Source organism: Helianthus annuus, chromosome 3 (genome assembly GCF_002127325.2).
Source record: "Helianthus annuus cultivar XRQ/B chromosome 3, HanXRQr2.0-SUNRISE, whole genome shotgun sequence".
Lineage (NCBI taxonomy): Eukaryota > Viridiplantae > Streptophyta > Magnoliopsida > Asterales > Asteraceae > Helianthus > Helianthus annuus.
This window is the reverse complement of record NC_035435.2, coordinates 136,179,920-136,199,371: the sequence shown is the minus strand read 5'-3', so window position 1 is coordinate 136,199,371 and position 19,452 is coordinate 136,179,920. Positions and strand designations below refer to the sequence as shown.

The window sequence follows — 19,452 nt, the reverse complement described above, 5'->3', positions numbered from 1 at the left end:
CTTTAAAACCCATTTTAAGTTATTTGCATATTACTAATAAGCAAAACGCTTATTAGCATGAGTTCTCTTGGTAAAATTCAAAGAAATGTGTCAAACCAACAATAAAACTACGGAGGGGTGGGAACATGGCAAAATGATGTGATAACTTACATAGAAGACTCTTTTTGATGTTTAACCAATCATCCATTACAGTCACCCCCAGATTCGTTAACACACTAGAACATATAACAAATAAACTTAAACCAAGCTTTGGAGGGGTGCGCCAGGCCAAGGCAGTAGTGCAACACCAAGGCGACGCTCAAAGGCCCCAATAGCAAGCTATTGTGATGGGTTTTTCCCCATAAAAAATAAGATTAATATCGAGTGGGCCGATGGCCCACATATCAGATATTAAACTGATAAGAACAAATACTACACTTGATCTTAGCCAAAAGGCCGAGAAAGGTATGCTTTTCTCCTTCTTGGGCTGCTGTTTATGTATGCTGTCTCTTCATATATGTATTCTTCCCTCAGCCAATGTGGGAAAATGAGTTACTTTTGCCCTTTGTAGATGCTGATTGTTTGCTCATAAAACTAGCCTTGCAAGTATTCATCAAATGATCGACACTCAATTAAGTAATTAACACTTTCTATCAAGGCACCCTAACAAAGTTTCAAACATAATATTATGTTTAAGTGGGATGCATTCACAATAACACCTGCTAAGTGAGCTTAATATTATGCTAGGAAAACCGAATTAGCTTTTGTGCTTTGACGTTCTAAGAGCCTTTATCTACCTGACTAAATGACTAATTCCAGTTATGTTTAGCTTAATTGATAACCTCTATTAGTGAGTCATCCCAATCATGATTCTAACTCATATCCATTGGGTACATACTCATGGAAATCAAAAGATCGAAAGAAACAGAATGTGGTTGATAGTGTCTTCTAAGTGCTACAGAAAATTGAACATGATAAAAAAAAAACTTAACATACCTACTTGGTTTGTTAAAACAGCTTGTGGAAGGTGTGTTCCAATGACGACACCTGCATATTTGCCTCGGTTCATCCAACTGGCCTTTATTATAAAGAAGTAAAATGGGTGGTTACGGAAGCCACTAATCATATCCCTAAACTCGTCACAGAAACCATCTTTCACAATTGTCTCGTCACGTTTGACTTTACTTCTGAAAAAAATATTAAACTAGTGTTTTTGTTACTGTTTGAATTACAGAAAATTTATTTTTTCAATTTTCCTAATTTAGTTTTGATGTAGAATGATCTACTTGCTCAACTCAGTGAAGAATGCGATGGCCATGTTCTTCATCTTCAAGAGTTGTTAAGGTAATTTTTCATTTCATAATATTCTTTAGTATTTTTCCCATTTTACATCCAATTATTTATGTTTTAATTTAATGAGTGACAGTAAGACGCAATAGGAACTATCAAACAATCAAGCAACTAAAAATGCCAATCATTTCTTGGCACTTATTCATTACCTTTAAGTAGTCCACAATAAACAATGTCCCGTGGCTTACGAGTAAGTTACTTATCGAGTTTTTTTTATTTTTATATCATAACTTCCATCATGAGTGGAATCTTTGTTTATGTTTTTTTTTTAATTATTTACTAACCCTTTATAACAGAGGTATAATAGAGCAAAATGTATTCAAAATTTGAGATCGGCCATCAAACTTGATATCCCTGATGCAACTAAAGAGAAACTTATAAGCTTAGAGAATGAATATTTTGGAAACGTGGCAACTCAGGTGTTTCTCTAGAATTCCATATTTACATATTTTCATTTCGTTTTTGTTTCCAGCTTATATATATTATTAACCCCATTAAGATTTAACCGCCGGTGAAATCGATATCCATCGTTAGATCTTGCTGAGATGAAAAACCCACTGTGGTGGCAGTTATTTGTGGTTTTCTCTGCTGGTGGTTTGCTCCACCTTTTTCTGCCCATGATCTCCACCAGAAGTTTTTAGAATTCAGTTACCGTAATTTGAGTGCAGTTTATCAAAACCACCCCAGGGATGCTAACCACCTCCTCTGCGAACTCCTATAATTGTATAATTGGAGAATATCACACGGATCTCCCTTTTGTTCTCAACCTTCAACTGCACTATTGTTCCAGAGATCCATAGAACTCGATTATCCATATAAATGAATACCGGTTCGCCAGACAACCAGTTTCAAGCATACCTATCACAAGTTAGAAATATGTATAAACCACAAAAGTAACAAACTTCTACATAAACATATGTCTAAAAAGTGATCTGCAAAACAAATTAAATACCCCTACAGAAACATAAATGCAATCTCCCAAACATTTTTCGATCTTCCTAGTTATGATCATAAACAGAAATGCAATCTTCATGTTACCAAAGTAAACATTGCCATTTGACTTTATCTCCTTTGTCATTCTGAAACAATGAGGAATACACAACAAACACCATCATCAGATTCTCTAATAGAATTTGAGTGCACTCATGCATGATACACCTTGCACTACAAGAAAAAGAGTTAATAGCGGCGACATTATTAGCGGCGACATCCAATGTGTCGCCGCTATTGGTCCAATCCGCAATCCGGTGTCCCATGTTATACCCTAGCCACACGATTGTCATCATCATCCAACGGCTGGGGTTCAATCTGATTAATAGCGGCGACGCATCAATCAATAGCGGCGACATTATGTCGCCCCTATTGGCCAGACGAATAAATCACACTTCAGCGCCATTTTGCTTCCCTCCACCTACATTTCCCCCAAATCTTTTCAGTTCCCTCACGGTTTCTCTCCAATTTCCGGCGAATCTCTTCATTTCTACTTCAAATCGGTTAGTTTTATGTTGAATTTTTTGTTTATTTTGTTATACAGGTTGTTAATTTCTTGGTTCTTGGTCAATGTAGTTTCTCCACCGGCACCTTTTCGTCTCCACGGCCACCACCGGCATCACCTTGTCTCCACGGCCACCACCGTCACCACCTCTTCTGCTCGTGCAAATTACTTTAAACACTATTTCAATATTTACAACTCATCATACCATTTTCATCAGGTCATAAGATGGAAAAATACCATATAACATAGATTCAAGTTTATACTAAAAAACAAGTTGACATGAATTTTCTAAGCATACAATTTACTAGTTTCTGAAACCTCGAAAATCATGCTTCTTAGTCTCCTTATATTCTAGTGCAGCATGACACCGTGTACGTAATAGAAATTCGATCTCTAAACAAAATTGTTATGTTACAAAATTGTATTGTCCTTTGACATAACCTTGTTCTCATGCTTTTATTTATTATAACTAGGTGTTGTTATTGTTTCCCCTAAAGTTGTTCAGATCTATATCTATCGTGATATCTTCAAAATATATTGTTTGGCTGCAAAAGTAAAAAATGGGATTCAAGTTCAGGAACCAAGTAGCCCTGGTGCAAGGCCATTTAGAAGCACAATTGATCATTATATTCACTTTAACCTCTAACTTAAATATACAACTAACTGATTACTATATTTATGTTGAAGCTTATAAGTTGCTAACATCACAACATCTTTGTAAATACCCTTATTTTGCCTGCTAGAACTTATCAATTATCAAACAATTTTGTTGATGTGACTACAACTTACGGTTCATAAATCAATGCATCCAACAACACATGTGGCACTATAACTTCACCATAGGTATTCTATGAAATTTTGATGGGATAGTTGTGAGGTATTCTTTGAATATTGTAGGGTTGTCAAGTACAGTGATCACATGGAGCATGATTGACAAATTATATAAGTAAAAAAAAAAAACAAAGTTTTTCTATGTTTTCATCTTTTAGAGGCACTCTTTGATGTCTCATTAATACATCTGCCGAAATTTATAATTTTTGTTCACAAAATTGATTAACAATCAAAATATTTCATTATAGATAATGTGCCTTTTAAACTTAGCGATTGATTATATCAAGCAACTAAGTTAAACAACATTATGTTGGCGGAGTTTATTACTCGAGGGGTATGGTGCATTCGACATCTTGTCGCGCAAGATTGCATTCGCTTTTTTTTTTTTTACTCAAGAGCTGCACTTTTAATTGGCACCTTGTATGATTTTGTTTATAAGTCATAGAAAGTCGGTTTTGCTATATTACTACGTTAAAATACCCGTCCACCGGACGGGTATAGAACTAGTTAAAAAAGGTGCATAACTAGCCATTTCAACAATATCACTGGAATTCAAATAAAAAATGTTGAAACTTCAGTTCTTGAAAGAGTAAGACAACAAAACTTTAGTTGACCAGATTGAAATTAAAATAAATTACAACTCGTGTTATGAATTTACATCGAGATAGTTGGTAAACGGGCAACAAGCTGTGCCGCTACCCCTTTTTAAATAACAAAACTAAGTCTTTTAAAAACTACGTCCATAGATCTCGTGGTCATAACATTACTATGCATGACCCTTTGAACTCGACTAAGTAGGTCCACAACCTCTGGCGCCAGAAAACCAAAAGTATCAAAAGCAAATTGGATAAATACGTGCTGGTTTGTTAAGGCACGTCTTCTCATGTTTGGTCACTTTACCCGAAGCAACCTTTAAAACAGTCTGACCCACCGTGAAAGCACTACCCCCTAAGCCCACAAGCGGGGAAACCCCTATTAGATCCACACAGGCATGTTTTCCTCCTACCCATCCAAAGACGAGAATGTCGGCTGGTCAAAGGGTAGATCTCCCTTCCAACAGGCCGGTTTAGAAATTTGATAAGTTATTTCGGTTTAGTTGACCAGATTGAAATTTGATAAGTTATTTCGAAAAATTCAAACTACCCAAAATTTGATAACTTATTTTGGCACCATAACTTATTTTAACTTATTTTGGCACCAACTGCCAAGGGAGCATTCTGCTGTTGACTTCCAAAAAGTCAAACTGCCTAAAATTTTTACCCCTGATCCTTTCGATTTCCTTTCTGTTTTATTTTATTTCCTTTTAAAAAGAATCTGAAAGTCGAATCTGACTTTTTCCTTTTAAAAAGCGATCTTTGACTTTGGTAAAGTCAAAATTCCCCCATAAAATCAATCTTGCCGCCTTAATCGACTGTAGGCTTTCATATCAAAACCTTTCAACATACAGATGAATAAAAATATAATTTCAAAATGAGATCACAAGAAGTCATCCTTCTTGATTTCAAACATCACCATAATACCATTTTCATATTAACATCTTTCAATATACAACAACGAACAACTATTTCTTCCTAACAAGAACTTCATATCCAATTCTTTAGAACAAAGAAGCCAATCAACCACAAATTACGACTTATTTCACTCACATTGGACTCTTTTTTTCTTCAAACTTGAACAAGGAATCTGCGGATCGTAATGTCGATCACCGCGGCTTATCTTTGTTTTTTTGTTTTTCGAAATCATACCATCGGGCTTTTTGTTCTTCAAACGTATCATTCGCGGCATAAAAGTTTCGTGGTTTATCACACATCGATGCCTTCTTTTAACCAATCACATGATTACTTGTTTCCTTCACACGTGTGCCTTCTCCTTGGTCTATCACGGATTTAATCTCCTCATCACGGTTGTCTCACACAATGAGTTCTTTTATCATTGATTGCTTCCATCACGGAGTCTTCACTTTTACCTAATCTAGTCCACTCACTGTATTATTTATAATACCTTGCACATGTTATCTTCCTCCCTGCGTCACATGGTTTTTCTGCTTTGATCGTTTCACACGACCAAATTTCCCATTTTACTTTTCTTCGTTGTCTAGGCACATCAGAAGTGTCGGTTCATCATCATCTTCTGTTTCGACCAAGAGTGTCTCGTTTTCCTTGGTTTTCTTGGTTGGGCATTCGTAGGCATAGTGCCCAGGTTTCTCACATCTGTAGCAAGTGATTTTTGACCTATCTCTCATAGCCGGTATTTCTTGCTTGTTATCATCCCTTTGTGGTTTGTCGGTTCCTTCCAATTTGTAAGAAGTGTGTCCTTCGCCCCTATGTTGATAATTGCCTCTCCCTCGGCCTCGTGACGGATAGAATCTCCCTCGTCCACAATTTCCAACATGTTGTTCATAACCCGCATACAAGAGTTCTTCTAGATTGTTCACGGGGCTTTCTTTTTTCTTCAACTTTAACCTTTCTTCATAAGTTTTTAATCTACCAACAGCTTCGTCTAGAGTCATTGTGTCTAGATTGGAGTATTGCTCGATCGATACAACGATTTGAATAAATCTATCTGGCATAGCGTTTAGAAGTTTTCGTACCATAGTGGTTGATTCAACGTTGTTCCAAATTCACTCGCCCTTGTAACAATGTTGTTTATCCTTGCGGAGAACGAATCTATAGTATCGTCTTCTTTCATCTGTAACAACTCGAACTCTGACATGAGTGTGTGCAAACGCGCCTTTTGCACTCGGTCTACACCAACATGTCTCGTCTTCAATGTGTTCCATATCTCTTTTGTTGTTTTGCAATTTGCCACCTGCAAAACAATATCTTCCGGTATCGCCTGGAACAAATATGCAATCATTGATTTGTCTTTTTTTCACACCCTGTTGCGTTGCTTCTGTATCATCTCCCAGAGTCCATTTGCTTCTAGTAGAGTTTTGATGTGTATTGCCCATACCATAAAATTTGTAGGTTTTAAAATTGGATAATGGCAGTGAGTCGGAGATCCCACATCCTTGTGAATTACAATTTGTTGACTCGAACCGCTCGGTGTATCAGACATGTTTCCGAACGATTTTAACTTTCACAAAATGTGGAAACAAACAACCTTACTTTCTTGTTTCTTATAATTTCCTAACCACCAATACGAACCAATTATCCCGGTAAAATTCAATTCCCTTGAATTCAATAAACTTTCAAATGTTTAACCCGCGAATAACCACAACGTGTAATAACCGGATTCCTGACTATCAAATTCACTATCAAATTCACACGATAAACCTAGATTTCTAACCCTGGTTCGATAACCTTGAACCGAAAAAACTAAAAGTTGCGAATTGAAAATTAGAATGATGAAACCTGATCGCGAATGACTTCCTGCGATTCGTTGCCTTGCGATTCCCATTGCCTAGAGCCTGGTGCTCTGATACCAATTGTTGGCCCCAATCGATCTTAGATCTCTAGAACATGAATCGAATATAACAAATTGAACTTGAATATAACTTGAATCTCTGAATACATGTATGTTTTACAATTGAAATCTAAAGCCCTATTTATAAGTAACTAAAAGGTGCGATTGTAGAGGCATGTCTCTTCACGAACAGGTGCATTTCTTTATCTTGTGGATGTGATTGTACTTGAAGAGGTGCGTCTCTTTCTTTTCCTTTAAAGCCATCGATCAGAGGGCGTGTCCAAGGGACACATCGATTCCTTTAGGGAATTGGTTGGGAGTTGGTTATCAACTTCTGTATTGTCACATCTAGTACCCGTACTTCATAACTACCCTAATACTATCTTTGTACTATATACATAAAAACCCTTGAACTTTAGGATGTGTAGGGATTAATAATTTTAGTAACAAGGCGTTTTCTTTGATTTTTGGATCTTCAAACATTCGATTCATCACTCGTAAGATTCGCGAGATGTACGTCTTATTTGTGGCGTAGATGGGTGCGACGACATCGGGCAACTGCGACTAAGGGGTGGGAACATCGGGCGACGACGGCTGATGTCACGACCCCCGACCACACCCTGGACGGGAGCCGCGAGCAGTCAAGTGGTACCGGTGGTTATTTTGAAAATATTGCAGCGGAAAATTTCATCAGGACCGTGAGTTAGGAAAAATATCAGAGTTTTAGAAACCACCGGATTTTATTTATTAAATAGGTGGGATAAAACTCATGTTTTACAATGGTAGCTTTAATAAGGGATAAGTGGAGAGTTCAAATGAGAAGAAATTTTTTGTAAGAAGAAAAAAGAACAAATTTCAACCAATAAGAATGTTTTATTTTACTTCATTTAATATAAATATTCAATGTTACTGCAAGGGTAAATTGGTAAATCTACATAGGTCATTAATTTGTAATCTTCCTCTTTAATAGCTAATACATTAAATTTTTGTAACTTATCTTCAAAATATATATTTTTTCAAAAAAATAAAATAAAATAATTTAAAGTGTAGGATAAATTACGAGTTGTGTAGGACAAATTACGAGTTGTGTAGGATAAATTTCAACATGTAGGATGAATTTCGAAATATGTAGGATAACTTTTGATGTGTGTAGGCAAAAAAAAAAAAGTTAGTGTGGAGGATAATAGTCTTTATGACTAATTAATTAGTCAAAAATGATAATAAATGAGATAAGTATTTAACGTTTTACAAAATTACCCTTTGTTCTTTTTCTTCTCAAATGAACCTTACCCCCGAATATATATAAAACCATGTTTTCTTAATTTAATTCAATTGATAAAATAAGCCACTTCTTTAAGCCTTTTGGTGCCGTATCATCACTCTTATTCCAATCTACTGTCATTACCTGAAACGTGTTTTAAAAAGGTTTGGTCAGCAGGAAATACTGGTGAGTTCATTCATTTGTGTACAAAACGACACATTGTTATAAATTACAGCATAAGAGCGATTGCAATGGCTACTATCTTATTTTTATCTGGCGCTGTGCCACACCCTGGTGACGATGGTCATACCACTATTGGGTCCTTCCACCCAAGTAGTGATGATTGTCACTGTTAGGTTGGTGAACCTAACCGTGAGAAATTAGTAATGTGCACAATACCCCACTTGCCAGTGATTCAAGATAACCAAGACTTAATCCCTGTAATTATAACTTTTGAAAATAATTTGAGTATTGTAAAACATTGTTGATAAAAAGAGAGTGACTCACCTTGTTAGCATATAGTCTTGATTAAACAAGCATCTACTTTATAGTTCTGAATCTTCTTATGATTGAGCATCTATTTTGATTGTAAGTGTACAGTGCAGAGTTTCGGGTAGTTAAACATTTAGTTTGTCAGAGTGGAATACGTGTTAGTGTTATACCAAATCAAACCTAACGATGGTCACGAGATCAGAACCTTAACGAAATTCACAAAGTATAGTCTTGTTTACACAGCACTTTGGCATTCGTTTCAGAACCTTAACAAAATTCACAAAGTATAGTCTTGTTCAGACAGCACTTTGGCATTCGTTAGTTGGTTCCCGAATCGATCGGACAGAATATCGCATCGGTGATTATTGGTTAGAACACCAACGTGTAGAGAAAAGAACAGAAGAAATGAGCAAAGAAAAATGAATCCTAAGCTTCCTATTTATAGGTAGGAAATATGAAATTTCTAGGAAGTTTCCTTTGTATTTTCTAGGAAATTTCATATAACTTTTCTAGGAATTTACCTATACATTTTCTAGGAAGCTTCCTACCTACATATATATCTCCTTACACCTTCCTTGCACCTTCCTCATATATATTTATCTCTTATATATTTATTTTCATGTATATCTATTTAGGTGTTTAATTTACTTAATTAATCTTGCTTAGCTTAATTAATCTTGCTTAACTGATTAATTAATCATACTTAACTTGATTAATCTTACTTAACTGATTAATTAATCTTACTTAACTGATTAATTTTCCTTAACGGTTTAATTAAGTAATTTACTTAGCCGGTTAATTAAATAACGTAATTAGCTTATTAATTAACTTACTTAGCTTGCTTAATTGTTAAGTTTCCTTTCCTGTTAAGTGTAACAACCCGCACTTTCGTGCGTTGTTACTACTCGATATACTCGTTACGCCTAGCACCAGAGATTCGGATCATAATGTACCTATATCAGTTACATCGCTATATCGCAATATTTTCGCATATTATCGCATATTCTATCACTATCACACCACATATGCGCTTGCTGACAACCACGAAGATGTCAAGTGAGGACCAATTCTACCCTCCTTGATAGCCGTGATGTGTCGCAGTGCAACTCATTACTTAAAATACATTTAACGTTCACGATGACATTGAGAGAGGACCTATTCTACCCTCCTCGATGACCGTGAAGCGTTGCAAAGAAATCGAATATTCGAAACGAAACCCGGTTATTGTATCGCAACTTTGGATAATTAAATATATAATATGAATACGTACATACGGCTCTTATGAATAAGTAAATATATAATAAATACATATATATCTATACGAATCGGTGTAACCAAACTATCGCAACGCTTAACGATCGAAACTGAACGCCAAAACTTAGCTCACCGGAGGCATCTGATCGAATGGCACTTCGATCGGATGGCCATCCGATCCGACAGCCAGCCGATCAGACAACCAACCGATCGGACGACCATCCGATCCAAAGCACCACTTCACCTCCCTTCTTCTCTTTGCCAATAAATACCCCTCAGTCACATCAAGAACACTTGATGTGACTGCTACTGTTCGACCAGACGCTCCAACCCCTTCATCTCTCGATTTCTCGCGATTCTTGTAAGTTTTCAACTCAAATATTGTACTTCTTTGATCTATACGCACTCCTCCACCATTCTATCTTTTAAATCTCAACTTTTAACCGTGAAATCGATGGATTTGAGGTGTTCTAGGGTGATGTCATCATGAAGTTCTTATGAACTTCAAATGTTGGCCTCATTCCATAAAAACAACTCAGATCCGAAGGATTTCCACAAGAACAAACAATATTTTTCCACAAATCTACACATAATAGTGACCGAAAGGATTGAAAGATGATTTTCCAACTCTCTTTCAACTCTTTTGCACTCAAAGCACTCAAGACCGGTAGAATCGGAGCTTATACCGACCTTCTACTCATTTCTAGTGTCGTGTTGGTCCAAGATCTGATTCCTAACGAAGAGACGACCAATTTCGGGTTAAACATGGAAAAACCGACAAGAACAGCCAGATCTGATGGAACGGGGCGGTTCCCGGCCGTTAGAACAAGTCGAACTGGATGGAATTTCAGTTGTTTAGCACGTCACAACAACGTCTCGACCAAAACCACCGAAAAACCTTCAAACTTTGTCGAAAACAGCTGGACGGGCCAGTCGATCGGACAGGCAGCCGATCGGACAGCCCAGCCGATCGGACACGCTAGCCGATCGGATAGGCTAGCCGATCGGACAGGCAAGCCGATCGGACAGGCCAGCCGATCGGGCAGCCCCTTCGATCGGATTATCATTCGGTTTCTTGTTTATCTCGCTATCATTTAACGCGCTATCAAACGCTCACGCAATCAGTCTGTAATCAGGGTATTCTCAAACATTTTTCCGCCAAATCCAACCAAGCCGTATTAGCTTGCCAAATACGTACTATGAGTATACTTGAATCCCTTTTTATCGCATTTTGGGTGTAACATACGTTCCTAGCAAATCAAACGTATCAAACGAAGTATTCAATCAATCAAATTATCACATGCGAATAACTGTTATGCATAGATATACGTGATGCTAGTTGCATAGGTGCTAGGACTTATACTCGCGACGTCCCACCACGACTAGTATAGTACTATTGCACCCGACGGGGTCTAGTGCCATCGAAGAATCGAGCGTCGAGGACTTAGCTGGTAGTATCAGTTTTGTGAGTGTATATGTCGTGTATTACGTTTATGCATGTGGAAATTCGCAGCACCTTTTGACCTATTACTCTATTACATGTCAAACCTGTATACTCGCCAATACTTTAGTATTGACTTTATTTTAACGTATGTTGCAGGTTTAGTCGCAGTCTGCATCAAATCAAGTTAGGAAGTCTAGAAACTCGCCTAAAATCTAGGTTGTCGGATTAGTATTGTTCGAGAGGACAAGAAATATGTGATAACTTATGTGATTGTATTATTTGTTAGTATGGGATAACGAATGTAATAAATATTATCGCAAGATAGTTGTTATGGATTCTCTTGAGCAATCTGATTCGCCTAGTGCCGGGCCCGATGATTCCGCCATCGGTTGGGGTGTGACATATTGGTATCAGAGCCATAACTATAGGGAATTAGGCAAGACTCGACCTAGTCTGGGTCGATGTCTTAGAAATGACCTAGTCTATAGTCTAAGTACCAACAGGCCGACTTGTACTAACCCAGTAGGGTTTGTATTGGGCCTACTTGATATTCTCGATCGAAATTGCTAAAGACTACAACTTTGTGTGAACACCGCGTACTACAGCTTCACACGAAGAAGCCTTTCCTAAGGCTGTAATACTACTTAGCCTTTCCTAAGGCTGACACAATACACATGAATTCGAAAGTACTCGCATATCACAACCGAGTAATCCAGTCGAGACCAGGTGTGAAAACCAATAACTCTCGATAGGATTGCTCACTCAGCGCATTTTTTTTCTAGCACGAGGACCTTTCGTTGAGTTAGGAGTGACATCCATATCTCGACAAAGATCTCCATTTCGAAATTCTAGTGGAACTCTCGGATTTATTCGATGAGCACACCGCAACTAGGAACGAAGATCTTAAGCCAGGGGTGAAACCCGTACCTTAATAAGCCGTTCCACTCTCTAAGACGGAAGCGCCGCAATCTGCTTTTCTCTACAAACACTTCAAAGCCTGTGATCCGATGGAATTTACGGGTGAAGGAGGTGTGACCCAACTACTCCAGTGGTTCGATTCTATCGAAGTTACCCTTCGTCAAAGTGGGTGTCTCGATAGTTTCCGTACTACTTGCGCTACCGGAGTATTTCAATCGCGAGCACTCGAATGGTGGACTGCCGAACGCAACAAACGTGGGATCTCCGCAGCTTACGCTCTCTCTTGGGATGAGCTGAAAGAGCTCATGAAGAAAGAGTACTGCCCGCCCCACGAAGTCCAAAAGCTAGAAGACGAATTTTGGAAAATCAAGCAAGTCGAAGGTGACAATGCTGGCTACACTGCAAGGTTCAAACAGCTTAGCATAATCTGCCCAAGTCAAGTCAACACTTCAGAAAAAGCCATCCCGAAGTACATTCGCGGCTTGCCTGAGTGTGTGGGTGATTTTGTCGAAGCTACAAGACCTGCTACCATCGAAGAAACCTACCGTTTAGCCGCAAAAATTAACGACAAACGAGTCTTGGACGGATTCTTCTCCAAGAAGCCTGTCAAGCAGGCTCATCAAGCAATCATCATCAATTCTTCCAACGATTCTTCCGGCAAATCTATCGACGAAACTTCTGAAGATTCCTCTAACGATGTCTCCAGCAAATCATCAGACGAATTCGCCAACGACACTGCATCATCTTAGGAAGCTCAGCACAGCCGTAAATGAAGGAACATGAGCCCAGACTCTTCAACAACTGGACTGTCGCAACCAGAACCTCTCCGAGCAGCCCCAGTTCAACTGAAACGTGCTTATAATGGACCCCATCCCCTGTGTCTCAAGTGTACGTATCATCAGTGGCGGACCCAGGATTTTTTTCCAATGGGGTCCAGTTTTTTCGATACTTGGATTTTTTACACCCAAACGATAGAATTTTCGGGTCGGTCGTCGTTTGGGTCGGGTCGGGGTGATTTATTGAGCTTGGAACCTTTAAAAAAAGATAAATAAATAACAAAACAACACATGTCTAAGCACAAAGGCATAAATTGAGTAAATTTTCATTCATTTTAACATTTTAAAAGTGTATTTTAACAAAAAATCGGCTGGTATTAGACTTGAACCCATGACCTCTTTGTTAGCAAACAAGGGATTAACCACCACAACAGCTTTGCTTTTAATTCTATGGGGTCCAACTAAATATTTTTATGGGGTCCTTACAAAAATTTATATACCGAATCTACTAACTTTTTAAAAAAGATTGGGGTCCGTGGACCCCGACCCAATCAATATGGGTCCGCCCCTGCGTATCATCACCCTCCAGAAGCTAACTGTCGCTATTGCGCGAATTGCAACTGGTATGGTCATCTTACGCAGCACTGTCGCACGAGACCGCAACCTTGAGGAATTTCAGCAACGACCGCAGTCTCCACAGAAGTCCTCCACAGCAACGTTATTTTGCTTCTAATGTTGTTGTAATAATACGATTTATTGCCGTTAATCTCTTTTATGTGTGGAACTTATTTTATCTACCGTCGCATCTCCCTTACATTCGCGCACAATCAAAATGCTAGCACTATGTACTATATAATGTATTTTACCCCTTTTACGCGTTCTTGAGATAAGGTATGATAAACGTGCAAGAATCAAATTAATCACGGGTGCACACGGGATTTTTTGGTTAGTGCACGGAGATCGTAGTGAATTTCAAAGATGCCTTTACGTTCAGGGCATGGTTAAGCGTGGTGGATACGCCGCTGGTACTTCCTATATAGAAGCGTCTTGACCATGTCTGACGAAATGTGACATCTATTCACGGAACAGAGGCGCATGGTTGAAACATGGCGGTGTTTCGCTGTGCCAACCGAAGTTTTGTGAAGAAAGTGCCACGTGGAGTTGGAACGTAGACCTATTATATTATTGTGGTTACTTTCGACACACCAAAACTATACATCGCAAGGCGTAATAATCTCAATCGCAAACCAAAGCGTGTACCCGCAAGACTTTTCGTAAGTCAACACGCTCGCAATCGCATTATCGCATGGAATCTATCTCGCAAAATCGCAATCGTATATGACGTGTCTCGCTAGAATCTATCAAACGCTTATTATGTGTTTTAATCTCAAACGCTTACTATGTGGCTCGAAATCGCAATCATATATTGTGCGTATCTCGCAACCTCTATCGCTGTGTATCGTTGCTGGGAATCGCGTATCTTGAATCGCTTGACGAGTATCGCACATCACTCGTCGCTTCACGCCGTAACGCCTCTCGCACCTATCTCATCGCTTCGATATTCTCAACGCTTATCGCTATTTGTATTTTCTACGTTATCTGCGCTATGTTAGCACTCACGACCTTGCTTCACGAGACGAAACTAATGGGGCTAAGACATAGTGGTGTTTTAGCCGTATTAGCAGACTTTCGTGGAAAAAGGCCATGTGGGCTAGTGTTAGTTTAAAATTGTGGTGTTATTAAATCTAATCGAATCGCATGTCTCCATCGCTTGCAACGCATCGACTGCCGCTTATCGCTCGATGGTTGTCGCTAACAATTGACGCTATCGCTCATCGCTTTTCGCTTATCGTCGTCATTCTCGCTTATTGTGTTACGTGGTGTTATCAATCGATTAACTACCTCACTTGGATCGCTGAACCGAGTTCGAAAACGACTTCATCGCTCAGCTCGCCCTTTCAAGACTTGATCCAACCCTTCTCGTTTGTTATCAATCGCGATTCTGTCTGTACTATGTCTACACGTATGACACCGCCTCACGAGACGGAAGCCATATGAGTAATACGTAGTGGATACGCCGCTGGTACTTCCTATATATAAGTGTTTTAACCATATTGTAGAACTTTCGTGGGAGAGTGCCATGCGGGGCCGACCTTAAATTAAAATTTTTGGTATATTTAAAAGGCTTTGTTTACACAAATTTTAAAACTGATCTTTTCTTAACAAACTTTTTCTAAAAACTAATCAAAACCTTTGTACAAAACGAGATTTTCTTGTGACACCAGTGTGACAATCGACCCAAGTCAACGTCGTGTGGTAAGAAAACTTCGTAAAATGAGTTTTAGTCACTTCAAAATCTTTTAGAAACCTAACAAAACCCTTCTCATCGTGCTAGTGTGAACAACGCTACAGTTGACGCCGCAACGTGAGAAGATTTTCATAAGCAAGCTTTTTCCTAACTAATCGACTTTTCAGAAGTTTAAAATGCTCTCTAATCGCTTTGGGTGTGTGTTATCATCTTTTGTCCTGCAAATCACCCCATCCGCTGCTATCGCCGGTTATCGTAACACTCTCGCTCGTCAAATTTTAATCGATCGCTCGCTTTTAAATCGCTACTCTCATTCGCATAAACTCTTACAACCCTAGTGGTGGATTAATTTCGGGACGAAATTTCCTAAAGCAGGGGAGACTGTAACAACCCGCACTTTCGTGCATTGTTACTACTCGATATACTCGTTACGCCTAGAACCAGAGATTCGGATCATAATGTACCTACATCAGTTACATCGCTATATCGCAATATTTTCGCATATTATCGCATATTCTATCACTATCACACCACATATGCGCTTGCTGAGAACCACGAAGATGTCAAGTGAGGACCAATTCTACCCTCCTTGATAGCCGTGATGTGTCGCAGTGCAACTCATTACTTAAAATACATTTAACGTTCACGATGACATTGAGAGAGGACCTATTCTACCCTACTCGATGACCGTGAAGCGTCGCAAAGAAATCGAATATTTGAAACGAAACCCGGTTATTGTATCGCAACTTTGGATAATTAAATATATAATATGAATACGTACATACGGCCCTTATGAATTGTCACACCCCCAAAATCCACACGCGGAGTATCACCGCTTGGGAGCGTGACTGACCAGGATCAAGCCACCAATCATATAGAACAATGTATATAGTAAAAGTAATTAACAGTTAACCAAACCAATCCATATGAAAGGTGTTCCAAAACATAAGTGTAATAACAAAGTTTAGCGGAAGCGTATGAGTAAAAGCCCAATCATAAATAAAGTATGTAATGTCATAACGTTTAATCAAGCATTCACGATCCTTGTCCACAACGACCGCGCCTCCCCATGCAAGTCCATGTATACCTAACGTTTCATCTGCAAGTTATTTTTTTATATCTTTCTTTATTTATGTGTTATCTGATGATTTGCTTGTAACTCCTGTGTTGGATTTTGTTTCATGATACAAGTTTTCATGTCTTTGATGTCCTATACTTCTTTCTGTTCCCATAATCTCAATTTCACTTTTGTTAATCTGTAACATGGCTTTTTTCCGATTTTACCATACTCAACCATTATAAAAGGTTTATGCGTAGGTGAGTTGATGATATTGTTTTTATAACATGGTCGTACTACGATGATCTTTTGATATGTGTTTGTTCTTTTAATTCTTTTACAGGATGGAAATGAAGTTTTCTTTAGGATCAAACGAAGCACACAACTTAAGAAGCTGATGAATGCATACTGTGACAGGCAGTCTGTTGAGATCAACTCCATTGCTTTCTTGTTTGATGGCCGCCGTCTTCGTGCAGAGCAGACGCCAGATGAGGTTCTCTCTCTCTCTCTCTCCCTCCCCCCTACGAACACACATTTACACATGAATCCTGAATAAAGCTTAGTTTTTGCATTTGGGCTGGTCTTTTTGTATATATATTTTTTGTTATCAATCCTTTTTGACGAGTCTGATACATTAAAATCTTACCGTTGATGGAAACAAGGTATTTCACGTTGAATGTTACATGTAATGGGTCAAAATGGGTCGAACTAGTAATAAATTATATGTATATTCAAATGTGTGCAATGTACTAAATTATTTTGTTTTAAAGAGAAGATATATAGTTTAATGTTGTTATTGTTACCATTATTTAATACATTGATGGATTGATTTGGAAAAAAAAATACAAAAATGTGGTACTACATAGTTCAACTTTTTTAGACACTAATTCGTTTAGACCCGTTATCTGACCTGTCAGTTCATTTTGCAAATGTGCGTCTATATGAGGGTGCTCATGTTTATGGTATTGTCGTTAACAGTTGGAGATGGAGGACGGTGATGAGATTGACGCGATGCTGCACCAGACAGGTGGTGGCGGTTTGTTGTGGTTCCAGAACATATAAACGGAAGTTGAGCTTTAAGCTTTTAGTTTTCTAGTTTGGTGTTTAACTGTTGTGTATCTATCTAATAACTCAAATGATGTGCCATTCCACCTTAATCACCATGGTTATGCTTTTATATCCGTACAAATTTGTTGCATCCTTAATTTTGGTCATCGTCTTTTCAAATTTAATTTAGCAGCCACTAAAACTTACAAACTTATCAGTTCAGTTTGGTTTTATCTAAAACTTTAGATTAGTTGGGTTTTTGCTGATGTGTATGGTAATAGTACCCTAGGGGAAGGTTCAAATGAAAACCACTAGTTATTGTGAAAACTAGAAAACTAACTAAAACCCACTAAAAAGGAGGGGGGAAGACTTTTAATGAAGGAGGGGTAAAATTGGAACAAAAAATTTATAACTTTTCAAACATTTCTCATTTCTCCATACGTTATCATTTTAAAACAAAAATGGCACCATAAGATCACAAATTTTCTTATCTTTCATTCAAGTATATTCGAGCATATTTTTTATGAGATAAAAACAGATTTATGGTGTCGTCTTGTTTTCAATACTATTATTATAGCAGTGCACATGTGCAATATAATATGTACTACAATGTGCATTACATGCTTAAAATTAGTTTTTTGATTCTAGTTTAGCTTTTAGGGTTAGTTTTTTTGGAGGTTTAGGATTAGGATTAGGTTTTTGGGTGTGGGGGGGGGGGGGGGGGAGGGGGGTTTAGGTTTTTAGGGGGTGGGGGGGGGGGGTTAGGTTTTTTTCGGGTTTATGTTTAGGGTTTAGTTTTAGGTTTTCGGGAGGGTGGGGGGCGGGGGGTTTAGGTTTTTTTTTTTTTTTTGGGGGGGGGGGGTTAGGCTTTTGGTGGGAGGGTGAATTTAGGTTTTTTTTTGGGGGGGGGGGTTTAGGTTTTTGGGGGGTGTCGGTGGGGGGTGGGTTAAGTGGTTTAGGCTTTCCGTATTAGTGCACATGTACTGTACAACCAATTTTTTTTTTTTTTTTTGAAAATTTTTTTCCATATATAAAAAGTAGCGATTTTTCTAAAAAAAAAATTGTAAAAAAAAAATTTGTATGTTTTTTAGGCTTTTTTAGTTAGTTTTCGAGTTTTCACAATAAAAGTGGTTTTCATTTGAACCATCCCCTAGTACCCTAAATACTAAAGAAGTTAAATTTACTTTCATGGTATGAGTACAGAATTTGAGAATGATTTGTTAAATAATACTCTCAAAAACTAATAACACATGAAAAAATACTTTTGTTGGAAGGGAATTTTATAAAAGATGAATTATGATATATGATGACGGGCCAGTGGGGAAGCCCACTTTACCCGCTTTGGGCCTTTCTCTTTGGGAGCCCAATCACTCAAGAGTTCACTAAGTGAAATACCCTTGCTTACCAAGGTTCCTTCTTCATTTGAGCGGGAAAACAGCTAAGGAATAACAGGCTCATTAAATGCTTGATAAGAGAAGCATCCGGTCACCATCACTGTACTTATCCGGCTATGCATTAATGAAGGAAGACATTGCATCGTTGGGGGTCAGACACGTGTCTGACCTTCCCAAGATATCACAATTACCGTCGGATAACATGAGGGATACTCCTCTTAGAGATAAGGGCATGCCATTATATAAGGGAGAGAAAGGATAAGGCAAAGGCAGGTATAATCTCCGGCCAACTTCTCATTTACTACTCTCATTTACTCTCATCTCATTAAAATCCGACCAACATTCCTCGTATTTACTACACATAACTCATTAATTAGATTCACACCAAGATAGGAACTTTCCGGTGAATATCTTCATCGGAAAATACTCCTTACTTCATCC

The 19,452-nt window shown here is 38.3% G+C and overlaps 1 protein-coding gene and 1 non-coding gene across 2 annotated transcripts; one reads left to right on the top strand and one right to left on the bottom strand.

Annotated features, from left to right (window-relative positions):
- Window positions 1-252: 252 nt before the first annotated feature.
- Window positions 253-448, bottom strand: LOC118490754. The gene has a single exon (XR_004890003.1). It is a non-coding gene; the product is annotated as a U2 spliceosomal RNA (small nuclear RNA).
- A 16,441-nt stretch (window positions 449-16,889) lies between these two features.
- LOC110929704 (small ubiquitin-related modifier 2) lies at window positions 16,890-17,768 on the top strand (the record flags this gene model as incomplete). The annotated part of the gene is made up of 2 exons (XM_022172882.2): window positions 16,890-17,063; window positions 17,549-17,768. Coding segments are annotated over 2 exons (258 nt in total), but the record flags the coding sequence as incomplete, so codon positions are not given.
- Window positions 17,769-19,452: the final 1,684 nt, after the last annotated feature.